The sequence below is a fragment of the Aethalodelphis obliquidens genome, unplaced genomic scaffold (assembly GCF_003676395.1).
Source record: "Aethalodelphis obliquidens isolate GAN/ISIS:26980383/991018 unplaced genomic scaffold, ASM367639v1 scaffold11, whole genome shotgun sequence".
Taxonomy (NCBI): Eukaryota; Metazoa; Chordata; class Mammalia; order Artiodactyla; family Delphinidae; genus Aethalodelphis; species Aethalodelphis obliquidens.
Window position 1 is genome coordinate 13,447,965 of NW_020837955.1, and position 17,051 is coordinate 13,465,015.

At 35.7% G+C, this 17,051-nt stretch overlaps 1 protein-coding gene across 3 annotated transcripts in view; it reads left to right on the forward strand.

The window, feature by feature from the left end:
* The window catches only part of TBC1D12 (TBC1 domain family member 12), a 95,191-nt gene that overhangs the window by 39,618 nt on the left and 38,522 nt on the right, over positions 1 to 17,051 (forward strand). For 2 of the 3 annotated variants that reach the window (XM_027112099.1, XM_027112098.1), the window contains exon 2: positions 8,706 to 8,829. In XM_027112099.1, the coding sequence (XP_026967900.1) occupies positions 8,706 to 8,829 (124 nt within the window). Of the gene's footprint in view, positions 1 to 8,705; positions 8,830 to 14,703; positions 14,756 to 17,051 lie in introns of those variants that run through there. The other variant, XM_027112100.1, reaches the window with a different exon arrangement.

Here is a 17,051-nt window from a genome sequence, read left to right on the forward strand (position 1 = left end):
TAAATTTAGTTCTTTGATACATTTCGAGATAATTTTTGTTTATAAGGTAAGGATCCAACTTCATTCTTTTGCATGTGGATATTCAGTTTTCTCAGCACCATTTCTTTGAAGACTGTCCTTTCCCCATTAAATTGCCTTGGCACACTTGTTGACAATCAGTTGACCACATTTGTGAGAGTTTATTTCTGTGCTATTTTATTCTGTTAGTCTGTATGTCTGTCCTTTTGCCAGTACCACAAGGTTTTGATTACTGTAGCTTTGTAGTAAGTTTTGAAACCAAGAAATGTGAGTACTCCAAATTTGTGTTCCTTTTAAAGATTGTTTTGACTATTTGAGATACGTTGATATTCTTTATAAATTTTAGGATGGGTTTTTCTGTGTTTGCAAAAAATGCTATTGGGATTTTGATTGGTATTTTACTGAATCTGTATATTGCTTTGAGTGGTAGTGTCAGCTTAACAATATAAAGTCTTCCAGTCTATGAACATGGGATGCTTTCCATTTTTTTTAGGTCTTGTTCAATTTATTTTTGCAGGGTTTTATAGTTTCTAGTGTAGAAATCTTTCACTTCCTTGGTTAAATTTAATACTAAGTATTTTATTCTTTTTGATGCTATTGTAAAAGGAATTGTTTTCTTAATTTCTTTTTTGGGTTGTTCATGCTAGTGTATAGAAACACAACCCTATTTTGTGTGTTTCTGTAACTTTGCTGAATTCACAAATTAGCTCTTAACAGTTTTTTGATGTGAATTCTTTAAGATTTTCTACATATAAGATCATGTCATCTGTGAAAAGAGATAACTTTACATCTTCCTTTCCAATTCGGTTGCCTTTTATTCTTTTTTTGCCTGATTGCTCTATTACTATGTTGAGTAGAATTGGCAAAAGTGGACATCCCTGCCTTGTTCTTGATCTTAGGGGAAAAGCTTTCAGTCCTTCATCACTGTGTATGATGATAACTGTGGATTTTTCATATATGGTCTTTGGCATGTTGAGGAAGTTCCCTTCTATTCCTGGTTTATTGAGTGTTTTTGTCATGAAAGAGTGTCAGATTTTGTCAAATGTTTTTTCTACGTCAATGGAGATGATCATATGGTTTTACCCATTATTCTATTACTATGATGAATTACCTTGATTAATTTTAATATGTTGAGCTACCCTTGCATTCTGGGGATAAGTGCCACTTGGTCATGGTGTATAATCCTTATAATAGCTGCTGAGTTCCGTATGTTGGTATTTGGTGAGGATTTTTGAGGAATTTGGTCTGTAGTTTTCTTTTTCCTAGAGTCTTTGTATGGCTTTGTATCAGGGTGATGCTGACCTCATAGAATGAGTTAGGAAGTGTTCTCTGCTCTTTAGTTTTTTGTTTTTGGGGGTTTTTTGTTTCTGTTTTTGTTTTTTTTGGAGGGATCCCTTAAAGTTAACAAGAAAATGAATCCACTTTCACCATACTGTTTTCAGATTGTATTGAAGGTATTAGCTAGCACAATGACAACATTAGATTGAAAGACTTGTAAAGAGTAAAACCTTTTATTTTCAGGTAATATGAATATGTTCCCATATAATCCATGAGAATAAATGGAAAGTAAGATAATTCAATAAAGTAATAGGATATAAAGCTAAAATACAAAAGTTAATAGCTATTATATGTACAAAAACCATTAGTAGATATATGGAAGAGAAAGTACTATTTTTCAATATCAATAGAAATAAAATACTAGAAATAAACATAGCAAGAATATACAGGGCTTCCCTGGTGGCGCAGTGGTTAAGAATCTGCCTGCCAATGCAGGGGACATGGGTTCAAGCCCTGATCCGGGAAGATCCCACATGCCACAGAGCAACTAAGCCCGTGAGCCACAACTACTGAGCCTGTGCTCTAGAACCCGCAAGCCACAACTACTGAGCCCTTGTGCCTAGAGCCCGTGCTCCACAACAAGAGAAGCCACCGCATTGAGAAGCCTGCACATCACAATGAAGAGTAGCCCCTGCTCCCGCAGCTATAGAAAGCCCGTGGGCAGCAACGAAGATCCAATGCAGCCAAAATAAATAAATTAAATAAATTTTTTAAAAAATGAATATACAAAAGATGAGTGGGAAAAACATTAAAACAATCTTGAAGGAGCTGTGGGGGAAGAATAAATTTTCCTCTACCTTTCTGAGTTTCTCTGGCTGATCTAAGAATTAAATTGACATGAGAGATTAACAGAAAATCAAACAAAAATTTAATAACATGTATACATGGGAGAGACCCAGGAAAACTATGTAACTCCTCTCCTCTTCAGTTTTTCAGAAGAGTTTGAGAAAAATTGGTATTCTTCTTTCAGTGTTTGTTAGATTTCACCAGTGAAGCCATCTGGTCCTCAGCTTTTCTTGGTTAGGAGGTTTTTGATGTTGAGTCAATATCCTTACTTATAAGTCTGTTTAGATTTTCTGTTTCTTGAGTCAGTTTTGGTATTATGTGTATATATCTAGGAATTTTTCCATTTCAACTAAGTTATTTGATTTGTTTGTGAACAGTTGTTCATAGTATTCATATACTTCTTTTTTTCTTTTTTTTTCTTTTTTTTTTGTGGTATGTGGGCCTCTCACTGTTGTGGCCTATCCCGTTGCAGAGCACAGGCTCCAGACACGCAGGCTCAGTGGCCATGGCTCACGGGCCCAGCCGCTCTGCGGTATGTGGGATCTTCCCAGACCGGGGCACGAACCCGTGTTCCCTACATCGGCAGGCAGACTCTCAACCACTGTGCCACCAGGGAAGCCCCCATATACTTCTTACTCGTAGTAATCTCCCACTTTCATTTCCGCTTTTAGCAATTTGAATCTTCCCTTTTTTTCTTAGTCAGTTTAGCTAAGTTTGTCAACTTTGTTGATCTTTGCGAAGAACTTGCTTAAAATTTTTTCCTATTGTTTTTCAATTCTCTGTTTCATTTTGTCCACTCTGATCCTTATTATTTCCTTCCTTCTGCTAGCTTTAAGTTTAGTTTGTTTTTCTTTTTCTAGTTTTTTTCAGGGCTGCAGTTAGATTATTGATATGAGGTATGGCTCTTTTTAAATGTAGGTGTTCACAACTATAAAATTTCCTCTTAACATTGCCTTTGCTGTATCTCGCAAGTTTTGCTATGTTGTATTTCCATTTCAGTTCATCCCAGGTGTTTTCTAATTTATGATTTCTTCATTGACCTATTGGTTATTTAAGACTGTGTTGTTTAGGGACTTCCCCGGCAGTCCACTGGTTAAGACTCTGCCTTCCAATGCAGGAGGTGTGGGTTTGATCCCTGGTCAGGGAGCTAAGATCCCACATGCTGCAGGGTGTGGCCAAAATCTGAAAAAAAAAAAAAAAGACTGTGTTGTTTAATTTCCACATATTTGTGAATTTTCCAGTTTTCTTCCTGTTATTGATTTATAGTTTCATTTTATTCTGGTTGGAAAAGATACTTTGTGTGATTTTAATTTTTTAAAACTTACTATAATATTTCTGCATTAACATATAGTTCATCGTGGAAAATATTCCATGTGTCCTTGAGAATTTGTATTTTATTGTTGTTGAGTGGGATGCCCTGTGTATGCCTGTTAGGCCTAATTGACTTATAATGTTTAAGTCTTCTATTTCCTTTTTGATCTATCTGGTTGTTTTATTATTAAAAGTAGGGTACTATAGGGCTTCCCTGGTGGCGCAGTGGCCTGCTGATGCAGGGGATGTAGGTTCATGCCCTGGTCCGGGAAGATCCCACATGCCGCGGAGCGGTTGGGCCCGTGAGCCATGGCCGCTGGGCCTGCACGTCCGGAGCCTGTGCTCCGCAACGGGAAAGGCCACAACAGTGAGAGGCCTGCGTACTGCAAAAAAAAAAAAAAAAAAAAAAGTAGGGTGCTGAAGTCTCCAGTTATTATTGTAGAACTGTCTGTTTCTTCCTTCAATATCAATTTTTCTTCATATATTTTGGAGCTCTGTTGTTAGGTGTGCATATATTTATAATAGCTGCATCTTCTTACTGGATTAAACTTTTCTTCCTCCAACATATAATGTTCTCTTTTGCCTCTTGTAGCCTTTTTGACTTAACATCTATTTTGTATGACAATAATATAGCCACTCCAGCTCTCTTTTGGTTACTGTTTGCTTTCAATATAATTTTCCATCCTTTTACTTTCAACCTCTTTGTATTTTTTTATCTAAAATGAATCTCTTGTAGACACCATATAGTGTTTTTAATCCAGTCTGCCAGTCACTCTCCTTTTAATAGGAGAGTATAATCAATTTATATTTAAATTCATTGTTGATGAGAAAGGATTTACTTCTGCCATTTAGCTTTTTATTTTCTGTATGTCTTATATGGTTTTATGTTCCTCAGTTTCTCCATTATCACTTTTTGTATTTAGTTGACTTTTTAATTTTTTTAATAAATTTATTTATTTATTTTTGGCTGTGTTGGGTCTTCATTGCTGCGCTCAGGCTTTCTCTAGTTGCAGTGATTGGGGACTACTTTTTGTTGTGGTGCACAGGCTTCTCATTGCAGTAGCTTCTCTTGTTGCAGAGCACAGGCTCTAGGCATGTGGGCTTCAGTAGTTGTGAATCACGGGCTCTAGAACACAGGCTCAGTAGTTGTGGCACAGGGGCTTAGTTGCTCCACAGCATGTGGGATCTTCCCGGACCAGAGCTCAAACCCATGTCCCCTGCATTGGCAGGCAGATTCTTAACCACTGCGCCCACCAGGGAAGCCCTAGTTGAGTCTTTTTAGTATACCATTTTGATTCCCTTCTTTTATGTATATTTTGAAGTTATTAGTGGTAACTTTAGGGATTACAATTAGCATCTTAAACTTAAGACAACCTAGTTTGAATGATACCAAATTCATTTCATTAGCATATAAGCTAGTTTCATTAGTGTACAAACACTATGCTACTGTACATCTCTGTTCCTTCTCCTTTATATTGTTATTGTCAGAGATTACATGTTTATACATTGTGTGCCCAACAACATAAATTTGTAAAGGTTATTTTATTCATTTACCTCTTAAATCACATAGGAAAAATGTGGAGTTACAGACAAAAAAGTACAATAATACTGGCTTTGACATTTACCTATGTAGTTAATTTTACCAATGTTATTTCTTCTTATGGCTTTGACTTTTCATTTCACTCTGAAGAACTCCTAACATTTCTTGTAGGGCAGATCTGTTAAGAATGAACTCCCTTAACTTTTGTTTATCTAGAAATATCTTTATTCTCCTTCATTCTTTTTTTTTTTTTTTTTTTTGTGGTGCGCGGGCTTCTCACTGCTGTGGCCTCTCCCGTTGCGGAGCACAGGCTCCAGACACGCAGGCTCAGTGGCCATGGCCCACGGGCCCAGCTGCTCCGCGGCATGTGGGATCCTCCCAGACTGGGGCACGAACCCGCGTCCCCCGCATCAGCAGGCGGACTCTCAACCACTGCGCCACCAGGGAAACCCTCTCCTTCATTCTTGAAGGATAGATTTGCTGCATATAGAATTCTCAGTTGATAGTTTTCTTTCCTTTCAGAACTTTAAATTATGTCAGCCTGACACCTTCTGACTCCCATGGTGTCTGATAAGAAATCGGGTGTTAATCTTATTGAGGATACCTTGTTTTTGATAGTCGCTTCTCTCTTGATGCTTTCAGAATTCTCCCTTTGTCTTTTGACAGTTTGACCATAATGTGTCTCAGAGTATAGCTCCTTGAGTTTATTCTGCTTGGAGTTTGTTGAGCTTCTTGGTTGTGTAGATTTGTATCTTTCATCATATTTGAGAAGTTTTTAGCCATTATTTCTTCAAAATGTTTTCTGCCCCTTTGTTTTTCTCTTCTGCTTCTGGCACTCTTATAGTACATGACTCTGCTCATTTTTATTCATTCTTTTTTCTTTGTGCTCCTGAATTCAATTAGGAATAATTGATAAGTTCAGTAAGTTCAGTTGTCTTACCTTCATGTTTGCTATAGTGAATTTTTAATTTTATTCTACTTTTCAGCTCCAGAATTTCTGTTTGGTTCCTTTCTATAATTCTGTCTCTTTAATGATATTCTCATTTTGTTCTACATTTCCCCCCTTGATTTCCTTTAGTTCTTTGTCCATGGTTTCCTTCAGCTCATCAAGAATATTTATGACAGTTGATTTAACATCTTAGACTAGTAATCTCATTGTCTCAGCTTCCTCAGGAATGGTTTTTGCCAAATTCTTCTTCCTGTGAATTGTCCATACTTTGCTCTTTCTTACTATGTATTGTAATTTTTTTGTTGAGACCTAGACATTCTAAGTATTATAATGTGGTAACTATGTAAATCTGTTCTCTCACTTCTTAGTGATTGCTGATTTTTGCTCATTAAGGGCTGGAGTCATCTGTTTGTGTTATTTCCAAACTGTTTTTGCAAAGTGTGTAATCCTTTTTGTGTGTGGTTGCAAGTTTCTGTTCTCTTATTGCTGCAGTTAGCTGGTGACCTGACAAAGATTTCCTTAAATGTCTGGATCAAAAAAAGGGACAAAAAGAGTTCTCTTTTAATATTCTGATAGATACCACCAATGGAAGCTGCTGCTGCCTGTTCCAGAAACTATTGCTCCTGGAGCCAGTGGGCTGCTATCCCCACAACTACAGGAGGGAGGAGCTGAGGAATGGGGGATGGTAGTTGGTTCACACATGCTGTTAACTTAAGAAAGATCAACAGCCTCTCCTTTCACACACTCTCTTGGTTGTTTTAAGTGTCTGATAAGGTTCTGTAGCTCTAAAATGGTTGATTCCAATTGCTCTTTCTGTCTCAGTTTTTACTTTGGTGGAGGGATTGAATTCTAGATCTTTCTACTGCTTTATTTTGCATCAGTGATGTCTTTTGAAGTGCAGATGTTTAGATTTAAGCTCAATGTCACATTCAAGAATCCTTTGCATAAACCATGGTGACAAAGTTTTTCTCCTGTGTTTAGCATGGTTGGATGGCAAAGCTTTGGTGTGTAGGCAGGCCATATAGAGGCTTGTGGAGGAAGCATGGCTTGATGAGAACTGTCTGGGGAGTACAAGTGAGCTGTGTGGGGCCTACAGAGGGAATTGGTGCATCAGTGCTGGCAGGAAGCCTTTGGGTGCCAGTTTACATGTTAATAAGACTTCAGGAAAGCCATCTGCAGGTTGAGTTGCTGAGGCTGTAAGTTTGCTCAGGCACTTAATGTTCTGGGCATGTGACTGAGCAGAGTTCTACTGGATATCCTCATACCCAAACCACTGACCCACTCTGCATCAGCTGGAAGCCACAGGAGAGCAGAGCCCCTTTCTTCTGTGGTGTCCCTTCAGTGCCCTCTATCGAGTAAGCTTAACAGCCTCATGTTTATTTTGAAAGGAGAAGTGCTCAAAGGAATTCCATGTTGTCACAGAGCATATATTGCAAGGTGAATATAGAGCTATAAGGCAATAAATTGATGAGCAGCACATAAGATATCAAATAGTGTTTAAATTAATAGGCCATCATTTGAGGCTTGAAATTTTACTATAAATATACCAGTCCTCAGTATAATCATTATTGAAAACCTCCAACTTAGAGATCTTATAAAATAGAGAATTGAGTCGCTATATGTGGTCTCAGAGATGAAACCTCTAGAGTATCCTAAGCAGAAATTACTCTGAATTGTCATCAGTTCACTTCCATTGCACACCCAAGGAAGTGAGAGTGTTTCTTTAACTTATTATTGATTAACCCATATTCTTTTGTAGGAGTCTGTTGATACCTTTCTAAACTTGAAGAACAGCCTTAACGTTATGCATTAAAAACTTACCCCCTTCTTATCACAATAATGTACTTTTAAGAACAGATATATTTATATGATATTTTGAAAGCCTGAGTTATTTGGGCTTTCAAATACTTTGTGACTGTTTGTAACTGTATGTGAAAATTTTAAATTTTCTTAATGAATATTTATATCACACCTTATATGAAGGCTTTATATTCAGTTGGATTCATTGTACCTTTCTGATTGGTTCATGGTGCCCTGGCATGCTGTATTGATGTATACATATTTTGAATATCATTCCTGCTTACATGTGCAATAGATACTTAATTTGGTTGGTAAGGGAATGGAGATAATAGGTAAAATCCTTGATCCTTGTGCAGATTCTTTTTTTAGATTTTCAGTGAGAGATAGTTTCTTACTAGGTTACATATTGACGCTTTTGCAGTAAGCTTTTCTTGTGCATACCTGTCCTAGGAAAAACAACTTGCATATACATATATTATAGGAATAGAGGCTCAGTAGATACCCTTTTATTTCAAGCAATAACAAATTATTGCTGAGAATAATTAAATAGTATTTTCCCCAAAGATGGTATTACTTAATCCTTTACCTGTTTTATATAAGTTCTCTTTAACTTTTTTGTTCTCAGATTCTTGGCTTTTATTGTCAAGTATACATATAGTCAATTCTAGTACACTTTGTAGCTAACTCAAAGCAAATATTTACATTTTATTTACAGCTGTCATTTTTCTCCCAATTTGTTTATCTCTCTAATATCTCTGTTGATGATTCTTCTAATATTTCTTTATAAGCCAGGTAGTCTTAAGTGAGTCTTGTTAGTCTAATAGTCAGTAGTATAAGTAGTAGAAATAATTTTATTTAAAAGTATTTTGTATTTGTCTTGAGGATAAGCGTACTTTAAAAATTATTATTAAGTAGTTCCCTGGTTACCAGAAACACAATTCATGTAACTTTTCTGTGTTTCAGAAACCTTTTTCCGAAAAGGACAAAGGAACTCAAGTCAGTTGTACATAGTGCTCCTGGTTGGAAATTATTTGGTAAAGTCCCTCCCAGAGAGAATCTTCAGAAAACTTCCAAAATCATTCAGCAGGTAAGTACTAATGTAGCCATGTGGTTTGTCTTGCTTTTCAGATATTCTTTTCTAGATAATTAACCATATTCTATTTTCATTCCTTTTTCTTTTTAACATGTAAAATTTTGGGATTATAGATATTTGTAGTAACTTTAACTTTTTTTTAAAGCATGACATATTTTCAGTTATCTTTTATGGTTGTGAAAATTCTTTACAGTCATAGAACATTGATTTTGTTTCCTAGTTATTCCTTGGATGGCTTTTTTTTTTCCTTAGCAAACCATTGTCACCACAGACTTTGACTTCTAGCCGAACATGGTAGCATTTGCCAGCGGCACAGATTTTATGGATAATGGGTAGTTGTGAACTGATAAAGCAGCATAAAGTGAAAACCGAGTAGATTTTGAGGTCGAACTCTTTCCTTGGTCACTTTTCTGGTTTTCTGTCTTAATCAAGGACTTTGTGAGAGGGCGGGTGTATAGTCTGTTTCTAGTAATTTAGGAGCCATTTCTTCTGTTATCTGTTTTAATATCCATATTCTTGAGTTCTTAAGAATTTCAGATCTTGTTTGACTCCTGAGCTTGTGCTTCTCAGTACTAGGAGATAAGTGAGACTGGAATGCAGTGAGACTGTATCAATTTGTAGCATTTTTAATTTTAGAGAAGCTGTTTCTCAGGAGATATTATAATAAATTTCCTATTTCTCTCCTTCCAGTTGTAATTTATCAAATTTAGCACATCCAGCATTTATAAAAATAATCACATTAAAGCAATAATCATCATTCAAACTAGAAAAAATACCTTCCTTTAAGTATTTACTAGTGTTCTTTTTATTGCTCAAAAGAAAAACAGGTTTCCCAAGTAAATGAGAACATAATTTTTAGATCTTTAAAAGCATTTGTTATAGTTAATTTTATTTACAAGTAATTAAAATAGTGACCAGTTTATATGTTGCTGAGACTTAAAACTGTAGTGCTGTGATTCCCAAGCTGTGTGCCTAGGGCACCCCATGTGCTGCAGCTAACGCAGGGGGGAACCATGGCAGACTCAGTGATGCTACACATCTGCTGGATATGGTGCAGACTGATAGCTTGAGGTAGTACACAATTTCAACATTAAATGGCAATGTATTATTTTCTGTGGCATCGTATTCTTGTGAATCTGGTTTTTCCTAGTTTGCTATGATAAAAATCAGATACTGTGCAAAAATCAGTGTGGAACAGGAAATGAAGGTGATGGTGTCCAATCTGATTTCAAGGTTTGTGAAATTGTACAGTGCACAAAAGGCACACATGCCCAATTAGTAATTAATTGTGGTTATTTAAGAATGCAATAAAATGTTTTTCTTTTAATTTATGTGTACTATTTTTTCAAGTGGTTACTAAGTGCTAGGACATAAATCTTTACTTAATTGTTGGACATAAATACTTATTAAACAGAATGTTTAAGGATTTCTGTTGGTTTAGGGGGCACCAAGAAAAAATTACTGAGACACTAAGGTTACTGTTAATCCAAGAAAGTTTGGGAATCTTTGCTATCTGGACATTAACTCTTTTTTCGTGAAGTCTTTCAGAAGACCAAGTTTGCCCTCTAGAGGCAAAAACAGTGGTCTTGCTATTGAAGGTTTGTATTCTTGACTTTATGATAGTTTACCTGAAATATGCTTGTGCATATACTTTAATATCTTTATGTAAACTAATATTCTGTGATATTTTCTTACCATAGATCTCTAAATAAGTTACTAGTGGATAATTATCTGTTTACCAATATGTCTGTGCCTTTAATGTGCTGTTTTCATTTTGGAAAGCCAAGGCCTCACCTCCTCTCTCCTTTTTATATATATGTTGTTTGAAAATTTGATTAGTGGTCAGGAAAAAACAACTCTTATTTTCATATGGGAAGAAGGAGTGAATTGAAATGCAGTTTCTATCCTCTGTCCCTTTTCTGGCCTTTTACACATGATGATTTCTCCCAGCTGCTGCTTTTAATTTTTGAGTTTTCCATTTGTGTGTAGGTGCTAATGTGTATTTTGGTGCCTTTTTCATGGTTCTGTTTGTTTTGGGGGGGCTGTGATGGATAGCGAAGTCCTTGTTCCTCTGACCGTTTTCCACGTTCAAAAATATGTATCTCTTTCACCATGTGATGGAATATGTTTCTGCCTCTCCTTTTCTGCTTTCTCTTTCCCTACTGTTTGTGTCCTCTACTCCACATTTGTCTCACTTTGCTGTTCTCTTCACTGCAATTGTCATTTTAAAAGTGGGCATGATTGGGCTTCCCTGGTGGTGCAGTGGTTGAGAGTCCGCCTGCCGATGCAGGGGACACAGGTTCGTGCCCCAGTCTGGGAAGATCCCACATGCCGCGGAGCGGCTGGGTCTGTGAGCCATGGCCACTGAGCCTGCGCGTCTGGAGCCTGAGCTCCGCAAAGGGAGAGGCTACAACAGTGAGAGGCCCACGTACCGCAAAAAAAAAAAAGTGGGCATGATTTTCTTTTATTGGTAATGGTAAAGTTATAACTTTCTGTCTCTGTTCCCACTTGAAAACATTTTTTTACAGCCCTGATTTCTAAACTCTGTAAAATATTATCAATATAAAACTACATTTGAGATCCTTGACCATCTATCTACCCCTTTCAAATGTGTGTTATATGTTTGGAATGAGAAATTTAAAATGATGTTAAGAGTAAAGCCGTGAAGAGTGTTAAGACACATCTGTCATGTTTTAGGATAAGGTCTTAAGCTGTTAAGCCTATAGAAAATGAAGATAGCTAGTATTCCAGTGTAAAACTGCCTGAAACAGTAAGGCAGTGCTAGAAGTACTAAGGAAAAAATAGATTCCTTTGACCTTCCTAAAGATGCCTCACTTGCTTATTGAATAACAAAACAGTAAAATTTGTTAGAATATTAGAGTAGTAGTAGTATTTTATAGGATAATTATTTTATTAAGCAAATATTCAGAAAGCAGTTGCCATATTCTTAAGGATGAGTATATGTTTGGGAGCCAGAATTTTTTTCTAGTAGAGAGACACCTATAAGATTATAAACCAAACTATAGAGTAAAGTAGTGTTTGACTTACCATCTTTTTCCTCTATTGTTAATTGCACAAATAACACGATTATGTTCTCTATAAAATATAAAACATTATAGGGCGATATGTCTCATTTTACTTTGCCTTCATATTTTTAGGCCTTTTAAAATTCAATTTTTGTATGGAAAACACAATTATTTTCACGTGTGTATTATATTTTTACATATATGGTGTTTTTTTTTTCACGAACAAAATATTACTATATATAAATTTTTTTTGCCTTACTTTATGTGTTTTGTACCTATAGATTTTTCAGAGATATATGAAGTCCAAAAGTGAAAGATACTTGTAGGTTAAATATTTTTTAAAGTTTTATTCTTGTAAATTTTATTAAAGGTCTGATCAGTTTTAGTGCTTTCCATGTTAACAGTAAAGAAACATAAACATCATTTTAGGGTAATAACAAAGTCAGACCGACTCAAGTTTGGCATTTAACTTGACAGTAAATTCCCAAATCACATGAATATTCATAATATTATTTTATGAGGATTATCACATGTGTTCTCTTGCAGGTGTGAAATTCCTGCTTGTGGCCATTTGAACCAGTTGGTGAGCCATGTTAAAAATTGCATCTATTAATTATAAATAGTATTTCAGTTATATGGTAGTTCAATTGACCTAAGTTTTTGGTTTTTCTAAATTAATAGGCTGAAGTTGGAATACAGCTACATAGTTTGTCTTATGACCTCCAAACTGCAAGTGAGAATTATTTCAAATGCACCATGTTATGTATAATTGTAACATGATTGCATACTAGATTGAGTATACTCTATTTATGTCAAACTGACAGTCTTTCAGTAGAAAGTGATTTTTTTGTTTGGCACTGTTTTTATATTGGCATCTTTTTCATTATGAGGAAATTAGATTGGAGTACTTAGATGATATTTCATGTTTTTCATCACTCGTCTTTCTGAGTGATGTTTTAGTTGCGTGGTTGAATCACTTTCAGATATCTTTTGGCAGGCAAGGAAAAAAGTTTTAAGGCACTAACTGATTTCTTAATCTGAGTATTTCAAATTGTCCAGAAGTAGGATAGGTCACACTGCTCAATTAAGCCTTTGATTTTGAATTGTTAACTTCAGGAACAATAGCGCTGTGGAAAGGACTAGAATACACGTGCTTTGTGAGCAGTAAATATATAACACTTTGCAAGTGTAGAGCTTAATTTTCTGGTTACTAACTTTATTGGTGTATGTAGCATTAGGATACTTGAAAACAGTTTGTTGGTTTTAGTTATGCTTAAATATGGATACCTTTGGTGTAAAATTTGAGTGAGCACTGCAATAAATGAGCTACTTCCTTCATTGTTAAATTGTGGAGGGGCTGGACTATGTTCAGAATTTGTTTTTGATAAGTCCTTAAAACTGTTAACACACTTGCATGTTTTTTCACCTTTATTTACCTAAGGTATTGTCACCTTGAAAAGGTAGTGAATAATTACCTTTCTAGCCGCATGTGTGTTCCTTATTTATAGTTAATGATAAATTATGTCTTTCCTATGTATGAATAAATTTATTTCATAAATGTTAATTTGTGTGGTCTGGAGATTGAGAGAGGACTTTATAACAGCTCTGGGCCTGTGCTTCGGGGAGAGGGGAGAAGTGTGAGCCTTAAGAAAGAAGGTTAAATTAGGTAAAGAAAACAAAAAGAATAAAGCACTAACCCCTTTAGGAAGAGTGTTCTCACTGTCCACCGAAACTCAAAAGTTGAGTCACTCTGTATACACATCAGGCTATTTTGGCTTTTACATTGTCTTTAAAAGAGAAGCTCCTATTCTATTCTTTCTTCTCCCAAGACTCCATATTTTACTTCAAGAAGCTGTTCAAAGACTCCTGCCACCCTCCGTTTGAACCGATAGACTGATCTTTTCTCATATTCCCTCCTAGTACACCTTCTTTCTGGTGAATCCCTTTAGATACAGAGCCCAAGCCATCAGAATGTGGTAGGATACCATTCTGTGACCAACTTACTCTGTGACCTCGTGTTAGCAAGCTCTAAACCTTTTCTCTAGTAGAACTTGAAGGACAAAATTCTTTAATTGATCCTAGATTCTTCTCGAAGATTGTCTGGCTTTCATTTCAATGAATGTGTAATTTATGCAACATACATTGACTGTGTATAATACCATAAGCATGGTTCAGGTTCTTGGGAAATAGATAAATATAAGTCCTAGCCTTTCAGTTATTCTAGCATAACTGTAGGAAGGAGGGGGAAGGTTCATATATGGTTTTAATATAGTGTAGTGAGTGCTGTAATACAGTTGTGAACCAAAGTATGAGAGTAGAGATGAAAGAGTGATTAATTCTGCTCAGGATGACATGCAGTTTCTGTGTTATGAAGTATACTAGTAGGAGTTCACCAGGTAGACAAGATGGGGAAAGACATTCCAGATAGAGAAAATTGAATGAACAAGCAGGAATGCACCAGACTTGTTTAGCTCAATTTTAGGTCAGTATTTCAGGGAAGTAGGGTAGATGGTGAAGGTCCTTAGCCACAAGGTTAGAAAGTTGGGTTTTAACCAAAATACTTTTAAATAAGGCACTGAGGCATCAAATTCATATACTGGAAAAATTCTGGAGGCATTGTAGAAGTTAAATTAGAAAAGAGTGGGTTTGCAAACAAGGACATTAAGATTTATTGTAGTAGTCTATGATTCTGGTTCTCAAACATAGTGGATTATGTAGGGAATGTGTTAAAAATACAGATCCCTCAGCTCTTTACCTTGAGTTCTTAATGTCAGTTTTGTGTTTTTCAATTCTTGTGTTTCTGGTTGTTTCTTTTTCAAATCTGCTATATCACTTTTTGCAGTTTACAGTTCCCTGCTGAAATTTCAAGCTTGGCCTTTATCTCCTTAAACATAGTAAGTATAGTTTTTATAGCCTGTGTCTGATAATTCCAATGTCTGGAAATTCTATAGGTCTGTTTATATTGAATATTGATTCTGCTAGTTTTTGTTAGCAGATGCTATTTTATCTCTGTGTGTGCCTGGTTACCTTTGCTTGGGTGCTGGATGTATATTTGAAACATCATATGTAGAAAACAATTTGAAGTACATCTTGGTTACTTCCAAGTTTTATCAACAGTGAATAAAGCTCCTATAAACATCTGTGTGTAAGTATTTTTGTGGGTGTAAGTTTTCATTTCTTTTGGGTAAATACCAAGGAGGCTGGTTGCTGAATCATATGGTATTTTAATTTTGTAAGAAACAGCCAAACTGTCTTCCAAAGTGACTGTACCATTTTGCATTCCCACCAGCGATGAATGAGCATTCCTGTTGTTCCATATCTTCACCAGTATTTGGTGCTGTCAGTGTTTTGAATTTTGACCATTTTAATAGGTGTGTAGTCATATCTGATTGTTTTAATTTGCAATTCTGAATGAACATGAATTAGAACATATTTTCATATGTTTACTTGTCATCTGTGTATGTTATTTACTGAGGTGTCTTTTCTGACCTTTTGCCATTTTTAATTGGATCGTTCATTTTCTTATAATAATAAAAACAGAACTCAATAGAGTTTTAAGAGTTCTTTGTATATTTAGTATAACAGTCCTTTATCAGATGTATCTTTTGCAAGTATTTCCTCCCAGTCCATATCTGGTCTTCTCATTCTCTTGACAGTGTCTTTCACAGAGTAGAGGTTTTTAATTTTTATCAAGCCCTGCTTCTCAATTATTTCTTTCATGGATTGTGCCTTTGGTGTTGTATCTAAATAAAGTCATCACCATACCAAAAGTAATCTAGGTTTTCTCCTGTCTTCTATAGTTTTATACTTTTTTTGTTTTACATTTAGGTCTATAATCCATTTTGAGTTAATATCTGTGAAGAGTGTAAGTTCTATGTCTCGATCCATTTTTTTGCATGTGGATGTCCACTTGCTCCACGCCATTTGTTGAAATGACTACCTTTGCTCCATTTTATTGCCTCTGCTCCTTTGTCAAAGATCAGTTAACTGTGTTTATGTGGAACTGTTTCTGGGCTGTCTGTTCTGTTCCACTGACTTCTTTGTCTAGTATTTTGTCAACACTGCCCTGTATTGATTACTGTAGCTTTACAGTAAGTCTTGAAGTCGGGTAGTGTCAGTCCTCCAACTTTATTCTTCTTCTTCAATACTGAGTTTGCTATTCTGGGTCTTTTGCCTCTACATATAAACTTTAGGATCACTTTGTCAATATCCACAAAGTTACTTGCTGGGATTTTGATTGGGATTGTGTTAAATTTGTAGATCAAGTTTGGAAGAACTGACATCTTGGTAATACTGACTCTTCCTATCCATGAACATGGACTGTCTCTTCCTTTAGTTAGTTCTTCTTTGGTATCTTTTATCTGAGTTTTGTAATTTTCCTCATGTAGATATTGTATATATTTTGTCAGATTTGTATCTAAGTATTTCATTTTGGGGGATGCTAATGGAAATATTAATGTGTTTTAAATTTCAAATTCCATTTTTTATAGCTGGTATATAGGAAAGCAATTGACTTTCCTAATATCCTGCAACGTTGCTGTAATTGCTTATTAGTTACAGGAGTTTTTTTGACTGTTCTTTCAGATTTTCTACACAGACAAGCCATGGCATCTGAAAACAAAAACAGTTTTATTGTTTTCTTTTCCAATCAGTATACCTTGTGTTTCCTTGTCTTGTTGCATTAGCTAGGACTTCCCATACAATGTTGACAAGCAGTGGTGGGAGGGGACATCCTTGCCTTGTTCCTGATCTTAGAAAACTTAGAGTTTCTCACCATTAGATATAATATTAGCTATAGGTTTTTTGTAGATGTTCTTTATCAAGTTGAGAAGTACCCCTATATTCCTTCTTTAATGAGGGTTTTTGTCATGAATGAGTTGAATTTTGTCAAATGCTTTTTCTGTATTGATATGGTCTTGTGATTTTTCTTTCTTAGCTTATTGATGTGATGGATTACATTAATTAATTGTCAGATGTTGAGCCAGCCTTGCAGACATGGGATAAATCCCACTTGTTCATGGTTTATAATCCATTCGATTTGCAAATATTTCATTGAGGATGTTAGCAGCTATGTTTCTGAGAGGTTTTGTTCTGTAGTTTTCTTTTAATGTCTTTGCCTGTTTTAATATTAGGGTAATGCTGGCTTCATTGATTGAATTAGGAAGTATTCCTCTGCTTCTGTCTTCTGGA